Source organism: Mustela putorius, unplaced genomic scaffold (genome assembly GCF_011764305.1).
Source record: "Mustela putorius furo isolate JIRA1106 unplaced genomic scaffold, ASM1176430v1.1 tig00000281_pilon_pilon_pilon, whole genome shotgun sequence".
NCBI lineage: Eukaryota > Metazoa > Chordata > Mammalia > Carnivora > Mustelidae > Mustela > Mustela putorius.
In genome coordinates, this window is record NW_025421343.1 from 14,858,366 (window position 1) to 14,868,904 (window position 10,539).

At 48.5% G+C, this 10,539-nt stretch overlaps 1 protein-coding gene across 1 annotated transcript; it reads right to left on the reverse strand.

Annotated features, from left to right (window-relative positions):
• Positions 1-5,201: 5,201 nt before the first annotated feature.
• Positions 5,202-10,337, reverse strand: FABP1 (fatty acid binding protein 1). The gene is made up of 5 exons (XM_004742378.3): positions 10,183-10,337; positions 8,423-8,595; positions 6,838-6,930; positions 6,357-6,429; positions 5,202-5,322 (listed from the first exon to the last, which is right to left on the reverse strand). Exons 1-4 carry the CDS (start codon positions 10,247-10,249, stop codon positions 6,379-6,381), a joined length of 384 nt encoding a protein of 127 aa, XP_004742435.1. The 5' UTR covers positions 10,250-10,337; the 3' UTR covers positions 5,202-5,322; positions 6,357-6,378.
• Positions 10,338-10,539: the final 202 nt, after the last annotated feature.

Here is a 10,539-nt window from a genome sequence, read left to right on the forward strand (position 1 = left end):
TTAAGCCACCTCAGTGGCTTAAAATAACACAGATTTATCATCTGACAGTTCTGGAGGTCGAAGTTCAAAATGGGTCTCACATGGCTAAAATGGAGGTGTCAGCAGAGCTGGTTCCTTCTGGAGACTCTGGGGGAAGAATCTGTTTCTTGCCTGTTCCAGTTTCTAGAAACTTCTTCGAGAATGCCCACACTCCTTGGTCTGTGGGCCCGGTCAGCAGCCTCATCACTCCTCCTCTGATCCTCCTGCCTTCCTCCTTTACTTACCAGGATACTTTGGGCCCACTGGGATGAGCCGGGATAATCTCCCCACCTCAAGGTCTTTACCTTAACGAGTCTTCCCTCCCTTGCATCACATTGCAGCCACGTGCAATCTGCCTGCTTCCTCTTCCTCATTCACCAAGATAGGGGTTGTAGGTGCTCACTAAGTGAACCTCAGTCCTGTCTCACCGCCTTCCTCTGCCCGCCTGTCCCAGGCAGGTGTGGTGTGTGTGGAATCCCGCTAGAGACCAGGCACCTTCCTGGGTATGGCAGAGAGCCGGGGACGGTGCAGGGACCTGTAACTTGAAGCATCAGAGAGCATTCCAGATGTGTGGTTTGTGTCCTTCCGTGGCATTCACATTTAGCCTCATAGGCTGGTTCTTCCTCCTTAGGCACCATCTGGCATGTCAGGGTGTGTTTCTTGTGGGAAATTTTGTCTTGCTCACAATGGTAGGTGTTCAGGCCCTTCATACTGCTCATGGCTGAACTTATCATTTCCCTCCAAACCTCCACCAGCATCCACCTAGTTCCCCAAGATCTGGGCTATTATTATTACTTTTTAGATTATTTATTCATTTCACAGACAGCACAGTAGGCAGAGAGGCAGGCAGAGATAGGGGGGAAGTAGGCTCCCCGCCGAGCAGAGAGCCCGATTGCGGGCTCGATCCCAGGACCCTGAGATCATGACCCGAGCTGAAGACAGAGCCCAACCCACTGAGCCATTAGGGGCCTCTCTCTCCTTCACCCCCTGTAACGGGCTTCTGAGCCAGTCTCTTCAGCCCAGCATCTCTCCAATTCTGAAAACAGTACCGATTCAGGCTCTAGAGACTCCGCTCTGCACAGGTCACAGGAGGTTGCTCAGGACAGGCTGGCTGAGGACCCAGCCTGGACCTATGGTGGGGCAGCATTCCCCGACCCATAATGGGTGTGCTGGCAAATATTTAATAACAGTGTTGAGAAGAGCCCAGATATGTGACACGTGCTGATTTTTATGAAATACATACATACCCTCACCAGGGCCAACACTGAAGCTACCGAGCTGTATGTTAAGTTGGGAGCTGGTTCTAGCTGATTCCCGCATACCTCTGGATGCGACCCAAGCTAGGCAATTGGGCTCTTGGCAGGGCCCTTCTGAATTGGAGGAGGGAGAGTCCCTGCTCTTCTCTGGGAACACAGCTCTCAGTGTGTGACCTGGGAGGTGCTGCTAGTGGTACTCACTGCTGTTTGGAAAGTTCTGGGAGAACCTAAATACGTCCAGAGAGAAAAAGAATGGTATAACAAGAGAACGATTGGTAACATTGTTGTAAGACTTTGGACCCACCTGTTCTTTCCACTTCTGAGTCAGTGAACCCCCTCTTCACCCCACCCGACTTTAATTTTAGCCTAAGTAAGTATATATATATTTTTTCTATTTGGGACTGAAGGAGTTCCCACTGTGCTGGTTTGTTTCTGTTTATCTTACATCTCATCTCCACTCATCTCTGCCCTGCTCTGTGCCCAGAAGGCTGATCTCTGCTTTCTTGTTCAGCCCATGGGAGGACCCAGTAGAAGAAGGGAAGACGGAAGGATGGAGAGGTGGCATGTTACTCCCCATAGCAACCCCCCTTTCCTGCCCCCGCTCTGCCTATCCAGGGTTCAGCTCCTGTTGGGTAGCTCTCCAGTGGCTCCAGTGCTCAGTGAATTCAAGTAAAGCAGTTCCCCACGTAGTGCCTTCAAGCCTGTGGTTGGTAATGGCTTTCAGTGGTTGCTCGTCCCTGGGTGCCTCACCTACCTTGTGGGCTCCCTTTACTCAAACCACACCTGTGTAAATAGTGCCTCCCTTAAATTCTCATCAGGAGAACCCTTTTGAGTGAGGCTTATTTCCTGCTGATACATCCCTGACATATATCCGTCCAATGCGCTTCTTACCTCACAGGCAGTGCCTTGGTTCAACCCCCCACATCTCTCATCTGGGCCATTGCCACAGTCTCTTAATGGAGCCTCTGTATTCAGCCTTGACCCTTCTCATTGGTCCTTGACCCCATGGCCAGAATAATTCTCTACAATGCATTTAGTATTATGTTATTCTTGAAGATAAAATATCTTCAGTGATTGCCCACTGTCTCCAGGATCGAGTCCAGACTGCTAACCAGCGTGAAAGAATATTCACGAAAGAGACTCTGTGTCCTTTCTCTGCCTCATCTTTTGCCAAGTCGCCATTTATACCATGCTTCCTGGCCAGGCAAACATCCTTGAACACTTTGAGAGTCAGCTAAAATGTCTGGAGCTTGCACCCACTAGGATCACAGCAGGGATCATACTGTTGCCATGATGGATTAGGGATTCATCTCCACCTCCCAGGACCGCAAGTCTCCAGGGGAATCATTGTCAGAGCTTAGCACTGCCCAGTCCTGATTTGACTGAATGAGGCCAGGTTGTGTGGAGAAGATACACTTAATTTGATTTCTCCATGTCTACCCCATATTGGCTCCATGAAATCCTAGAAAATCATGGATGGCCAGTGTGCCTCTAGTATATATAGAAAAAGTACTATGAAGATTGAATATTGATTAAGTTAGACACTCCCCCCAAATCACTTTCTTTACCCTAACGGGAATTAGTTTTTTAAGAAGAAGATAATTGGAAAAGTCTACATTTGCATGAATATAGATGCCGAAACTGGCTCTTTACAAATTAATGAGCACTTGTAGGTACAGAGTGTGCTCTGTCGTTGGGATGCCCACAGGACAGGTGGAGAGAAGGGAGCAGGGTCAGGAGGGGAGGGGGGTCAAGGCAAAAATAACTGATGTTATTAACTGATTAACTGATGTTAAACAACAGCTGTTTATTCAATTTATTTAAAATTGACTTCAGGCCCAAAGTTCTCTGGGCACCTATACAAAATCCAAATGCAGCATAAAATTAAATTTATTTTTTGGTATAAACACACAAACAATCCTCTCCAAAAGCAAGACTTGTTCCCAGGAGATCTCAGTTAGGAGGAGGCTTTGGGAATGTTTCTACAGGCTCTCTGCTCAGTGGGGAGCCTGCTTCCTCCTCTCTCTCTGCCTGCCTCTCTGCCTACTTGTGATCTCTGTCTGTCAAATAAATAAATAAAGTCTTTTAAAAAAATATTAGTGGGTATTGTTAAATGGCACACCACACAGGCTGTAACAATTTTCATCTGTACCACTGATGGGAGAGTCATTCCTCATATCCTTCCAAACACTCCCTGTTATCAACCCTTTCACTTTTTACTAGTTTTATTTGTAAAACGATATCTCATCTTACCTCCCTCCTCCCTGATTACTTTGAGACGCAGCCTGCTTCATACTGTGAATTACGCATTAATATTCTCACCCCACTTCCCACTGACTTGCTCGGCTTCTTACTGGTTTTGATAACCTCTGTTAAGTAAATCACAAGTATTTTCTTCCACTTTTTTGCTTTTTTTGGAAACTATGTTTATAGTGTCTCTTTTCATGCAAAACTTTGTTTTTGAGGTAATAATATGAATCAATCTTTTCCTTTGTGGTTTTTGCACCTTCTTTAAGAAGGTCTATACATCGATATATACTTGTTTACCTACAGTATCTATTTTTAATATTTCCCATTTATTTTCTTAGTTCTTTAGTTCATCTGGAATTTATTTTTGTGCATGGTATGTTGTAGTGTGCTATAGGATTTTTCCCCTGTATCCCCTATCTCTGAGTTCTTACTGAAGCTCTGAAACTCTTTCCTTAAGGGTGCCTTAGTACCCCAAATTATGGTTCCCCTTTTTTCCCAAGACCCTGCTCCACACAGGAGAAGGAGGGAAAACTTATGGTAGATACATGGATAGTGCAAGGCAGGAAGAATTTCATCCAATAGAGCTGTGCTGATAAATGCCAGAGAGAGGGAAAGAGCACTTTCAGCGGTATAATTTAGGAAGCCTTCTTGAAGGAGGCAGCAGTTAAATTGCTGGGGGAATGAGAAGTTGTTTAGTGGAAAAGGTTGCAGCTAGATAGGGTGGGACAGGCTATAATCATGCAAGGGTCAGCAACCTACAATGCTTGGGTCAGATCCAGCTGCCACCTGTTTCTACAAGATGTGTGAGCTAAGAATGGTATCCAGTATTTAAATGGTTGAAAAAAAAAAACAAAAGAAGAAACTGTTTTATGACATATGAAAATAACATGAAATTCAAATGTCAGTGTCCATAAATAAAGTTTTGTTGGAACACAGCCATACCCACTGGTATATTGCCTGTGGCTGCTTCGTGCTCTAAAAGCAGAACTGGGGAGTTGAGGCAGAGACTGGATGGCCCACAACACTGAAAGTATTTACTCTCTGGCTTTTTACAGCAGAAGAGTCCCAACCCCTGTTAGAGAGATCTGAAGGTTTAGGAGTTTGACTGTTAATGTGCTAGGCAATGTTGTAGGAAGCATTCTGATCAGTGCTGTTTTTACAGAAGATGGCTGTTCATGGAGATTGGTAGATGGGGTGGGGGGGGGCATCCAGTTCCTTGCCTGTACGGCTGACCGGGAAAGGTCATTCCAGGGTGGCTTCACAGCCACATCTCGTGTTTCTTGTAGGATAACCTGAGTGGGCAGCCTGGGGTCTGCTATCAGGGTGAGGATCACCCTTTGGACCTGACCCAGCAGGTTAGAACATACAGATCATCAAGATATACAAAAATATAGATGATCGGGGCGGGGGGGCACCTGGATGGCTTAGATGGTTAAGTGTCTGCCTTTGGCTCAGGTCATGATCCCATGGTCCTTGGATAGAGCCCCGCATCGGGCTCCCTGCTCAGCAGGGAGCCTGCTTCTCCCTCTCCGTCTGTCTTCTGCTCTGCCTACTTGTGCTCTCTATCTCTCTCTCTGTCAAATAAATAATAAAAAATAAAATAATATACACATAGGTGATCAGGGCCCATTGATACAAATAGCACCATCATTGACAAGCCATCAAGAAGAAAAGATATTTTTTTAAAACAAAGTTTGCTTTATTACATTAATTTTACACAGTAAAAGAATATGAAGTGCAGACTTGTTTAAATTCTCTTGCTGACTCTCTTGAAGACAATGTCACCCAATGTCATGGTCTGAAAGTAAAAAAAAAAAAAAAAAAAAATCATAAAATGTTCATCTGATGTTCAGTTGTACAAGGTAATGAAGGCTACAAAATCATCCCAAATATGCTAGCATGTGAAACAACCCAAAGATTTCTCTGTTTTCTGTTAGATCAGAGGAAGGGTGGGCGATCTTTTCTAAAATCCCATGCCAAGTCTTTCCCACTTCACTTCCTCCTATGAAGAACTGTCCTGCCTTTTAGTGAATGCCTTTCTATATCGATGGCTGTGAAAGCAAGACCGTCCAAATGAGTCCAGTTCAATCCAATTTCTCGAAGTTTCATTGAGTGCCTACTATGTACCAAAGGAGCCCTTTAGCTTCAACAGCAATGGAATGGAATGAAAATATCTAGGTTTGAACCCTGGTTCTATAGCTCATTAGCCGGATGGCCTTGGACAGGTCAACCTATTAAATCCCTCATCCTGCCTCCCTCACAGCTGAGGGGAAGATTAGGGGAGCTATCAAACGCATATCCAAACAGACAAAAAGCCTATCAAAGGACTTTGGCCGGGACTGAGACCAGGACAGGCTCATTTCCCTCCACCCTGCCGGTACCTCCTTCCTGCTGTGCTCTGAATGTGCCTGGCAGGGGTGGGGACAGCATGTTTCCTTGCTGACCTTCACACTCCCCCTAGTTGAGGGATTTTCCCACTTGAACAAGGAGTGGTGTGACAGACCCCTGGGTAGCGTTCTGCCTTCTGTTACTCCCCAAAGCACTTTCTGGGGGCAAAAAGGATCCAGAGGACCCTCCTCTTCTGCTAGAGAAACACTGTGCTATTCACCCCCAAATCAGGGACAGGACATGGCCGACTCCCAGGCACCAAGGAGGATTGCCCATCTGGAGAGTGCCCCTCATAAGCTACCGTAAAATTGCTCTGAATATGATTCTCCTTGTAAAAGCCCGTGAGCAAGCCTTACGGCTCCATCGCGGTGGAGACTGAGAAAGGTGGGTCATGCTGGTGGCTCTGAAGGACCCTGTCTCTCCCTGTACCAAGCACCCACTTACCCATCCCATGTGGGATGTTTGTTTAAATTCTTTTGCTGACTCTCTTGAAGACAATGTCACCCAATGTCATGGTCTGAAAGTAAAAAAAAAATCATAAAATGATTTTTATGATCATAAAATAGGGGGGAGGCTAGCCCGCATCCACTCCAAGATGGTCCCAAGTATATGAGCCCACACCATCTCTGACGGGAGTGGCTCCCTGTAGGACTGCACAGCACACAGCTGTGGATGACAGCCCCCGCTCAGAGGAGCCCTCGTTCTGCCATTTCCTGGCTCTTCGTTGCCTCAGTTTCCCCCCTTAGAAAAGTCAGGGTGGTGGGAAGATAGAGATCATGTGTGTCAACTGCCTAGTACATCATGGGTCCTCAGTAAGTGGTAGCCAAGGTCGAGCACAGGAAAGGTGGTGGGGGAGCTGCACTTCACCCTGACTTCTCCCTTCCCCTCAAGCATGGGGAGCCACCAGCTCAGAGTGCCAACTCACGTTGGTGATCACGTCGCCATTGAGTTCGGTCACGGACTTGATGCCTTTGAAGGTTGTCACCAGTTTATTGTCACCTTCCATCTGGACCACCGCCTGCAGGGGAGAGAAGAGATGAGCTGTGAGGAAAGTCTGGGGAGGGAGCAGGACTCTTGCCTGTAACACAGGCTCCCCCCTCCCCCCCAGGTCCTGGCTGACAACAGCCAAGCCACTTACATACCCCAGTCCTCTGGATTAAAGACAGGAGGTGCATTTGGGTGGATCAGTGGGTTAAAGCCTCTGCCTTTGGCTCAGGTCATGATCCCAGGGTCTTGGGATCAAGCCCAGCATTGGGAATCTCTGCTCAGCAGGGAGCCTGTTTCCTCCTCCCTCTCTCTCTGCCTGCCTCTCTGCCTACTTGTGATCTCTATCTGCCAAATAAAATAAATAAAATCTCTAAAAAAATAAAATAAAAGCTAAAGAAAATGCCAGGGCTCCTTTGATCAAACTTTTAATTTATGGTACGTGAACTAGAAATGAGTGTAGGACACCTAAGTGGTCTCAAATGCAGGCACTAAGATAAAACTGGAAAATCCCAATTCTCCAACTGATGAACAGAGGGAATAGCAAAATTCCAAACACTAGCTGGTTGGGAGAACACCTATCTAGCTGTGATATGTGTTCCTTCCAGCACATTTTATTGCGTATTGTGGTCTCTTTTTCGAGGTTTATGCATCCAGGAAGAGACAGCAGAAACCCAGCAGGAAACAGAAGAACCTGGACAAGGTTAAGAATGTACCTCCAAGATGGACAACTGGAAAAGGCCTGTGGTAAAACCCACAATGGCCTGCCCCTTCCTACAGGCATATCAAGAGAATTTCCCTCCTAAAGTTTATTACACATTTCCTGGCTTGTAATGTCATATCCAGGGAAGGAGAAATAAAAGTCTGTCAGTAGAGGTAAAAAGACCAACACGCTGAGGCCAAGGCACAAAGTTGTCGAGAGTGGGAGGGGTGAAGACAGCTGCTCTGTGGTGTTGGCTGTGCTAGGCGTGTGGAGTTTCCCGGGGAGGAAAAGAAGTCTCTAGTGGGCACCCCACTGCCTCTGATCTCTCTGCCATCATCTTCTGGCCATTTCCACAGCTCTCAGGGCACACCCTGAGCCACAGCCCAGCAGAGTGATGCTGCCCTGCCCACTGCCTTCTGTCAGGGAGGGGAGGCTATGCCCATTTTACAGATGAGGTACCTGAGGCCAGGGGCTCAGTGACCTCTGAAGGCTTGGTCTGAGGGCCTGCCCAGGGCCTTGGTATTCTGGTGTTCTTGGTGTTGCCAGCACCTCCTCCAGGAATTCTCTGCCCATGACCAGAAACTGTAGGCTCAGCAAGGCTGGTTTACTTTGGGCTCAAGGATGACATCGCAACAAGAAGGGCATCCCTGGAGCTTCGTTCCTGAAGCTATTCGGTCTTTCTGGCTCCTACCGCAGAAGTGGAGCCACAGATAAGGTATCCGTGGTGGGAACTGTGAGGTGGGAGCCTGGCAGGATGAATCCCTAGGACCAGGTTCAGGGAAAGTTCCAGAAGCAGAGAGTGGTGTGAGGGGGCACCTCCTACCTTGACCTTCTCCCCAGTCATGGTCTCCAGCTCACACTCTTCCCCCAAGGTGAACTCATTTTGGATCACTTTGGGCCCCGTGGTGATGGTGAGCTTGAAGTGCTTCCCGTTCTGCACAATTTCTGACACCCCCTTGATGTCTTTCCCCTTCTGGATGAGTTCGTCAGGCAGACCTGGTGGAAATCATTTGAGGTTCAGAGATGAGCAGAGGTGGGAGCTGCAGGGCGGCGGTCACAGAGAAACTCTGTGGCGTGGAGTCAGACAGGGAGGGGCTGTGTCTCCCCAGAGGCCAGAGGCCCGGACTGAGTCCTGTGAGCAACATGGGCTTGGGCCTCTGAAAGGAAGGGTCAGTGTCCTGACTTGGCCTGACCTGGCGGTCCACTGTTGGGGGTTATAAAAGAAGACACGCCTGTGTCCTGAGGAACCTTTACTCTAACGAGTGCCCTGGTTCCCGCTCGCTCTTCTATCTCACACCAGACTTTGCTCTGAGTATCAGTGTTTCATTCCACACCCAGAGTGACCACACAGTTTGTGTTCTGGCCAGGTCCCTCCTGAGAGCGAGAGGGGGAGCTATCAATAATATGCCAGGACAACGCGGGCCAGCCGGGACAGCGCCCGGCGATCCTGTGGCCACGGGTCCCCCCTTCGGCCTCTGCTGTCGAGGTGCAGGGGGACTTCCTTGCCCTGGGACAGACCTTTACACCTTTCAGGGCACAGGTATGCTGTTCTACGAAGTGAGGGCCCCGTGTGTTGGCAGTAGGGGTAGAGAGTCCTATGGCCTGAGTAAGGGACTCGCAACGGAGGTGGCGTGGCACCCTGTAGGAGAAGAGCCTAGTTCTCGGCTAGCCCTGGAGGTCCTCCTCCCTCTGCCTCTGCTGTCTTCCCCACACTCTTCCCTGTTGGCACCCTTCTGTCCCACTGCCCCTTTCCTCATAGGATTCCCTCTGCCTGGAGCATGCTCCCTCACCCCATCTCCTAGGGACCGCTTGCTCACCTGACAAGGCCCAGCCGAGGCTCACCTTTACCGTGAGCAAGCCCCCCTTTGTGCCTTCCCATGAGCCCCTCATCCTTCTGCACATGACCCTGGGGGGGCACAGAGGAGTAAAGTGGGGTCTCTGGAACCAGTATCCACTTCGTATCCCAATGCAAATGCTTCCCACCTGGGTGACCTTGGTCTGTATTACTTAACCTTTCTAGGCCTCAGCTGTCTTGACTGTGAAATGGGAATGATATTACTATCCAACTCAGAGATTTTTGGTGACGATTCAATGGGGTATTGTATATTAAGGGCTTTGCACAGTGTCTGGCAGTGAGTCAGGTTAGGAGGTTAGGAAATGCTTTACTGCATCTCTACTTTTTTTCCATCTCTAAACTGTGACTTGGAAATGGGACTCATTTCCAAGTTATCTGTCTCCCTGGTATCCATCCAGCACAGTGAGCAGCATGTGGTTGGCCTGAGTCAACGTTTGTTAGAAGAAGGAATGAATGAATGAACGAACAAATGAATGGATGAGTGAATGGGGGAGGGAGGTCACACAGTGAGGGACCAGCAGAGATTGCCTATAGAATGGCCTTGTCCAGTGAGTAATAGCACAAGCTGCAAATGACTACAAAAATCCTATGCATCACATGGCCTCTGGTCTGTGCAAAGCCTGGAACCTTCCTCCCATCCCCGAATCAAGACTCTGATGAGCCACTGACAACAGGGCCAGACCCTCGCCGCCATGACCCCCACCCTTGGTGCCCAGCCCAGCACTCACCAACGGCCTTCATGAAGGCCTCAAAGTTTTCCTGGCTCTGCAGCTGGTACTTGCCGGAGAAGTTCATGGTGGCGACAAGGCTGGCTCCAAGCGGATTGGCAGCTCTGCTGGCTGGGCTGCCCAGTGTGGTCTGATTTATAGGGGGCTCCTTCCGCTTCGGATGTCGGACATAGGTCAGCCGCTGTCGACTCCTTTACGGCCAGGTTCAAACATTAACTGCTAAGAGCAATGGTCAATGATAAAAAAACAGGATTAGAGCAGAGGTTTGCTCTAATTCAGTAAACATTAGTGGCTGTCCATTAACTGCAAAGCCCTAAGTTCCTATAGCCTTTAATGTGCCAATCCTCCGTTAAATGT

Excerpts from the sequence above, each read along its gene's own strand:
- FABP1 (XM_004742378.3), bottom strand. The coding sequence starts at position 10,249 with ATGAACTTCTCCGGCAAGTACCAGCTGCAGAGCCAGGAAAACTTTGAG. Across the intron at positions 8,596-10,182 it reads GGCCTTCATGAAGGCCGTTG|GTCTGCCTGACGAACTCATC; the intron begins GTGAGTGCTGGG and ends GATTTCCACCAG. Across the intron at positions 6,931-8,422 it reads TGACTGGGGAGAAGGTCAAG|GCGGTGGTCCAGATGGAAGG; the intron begins GTAGGAGGTGCC and ends TCTCCCCTGCAG.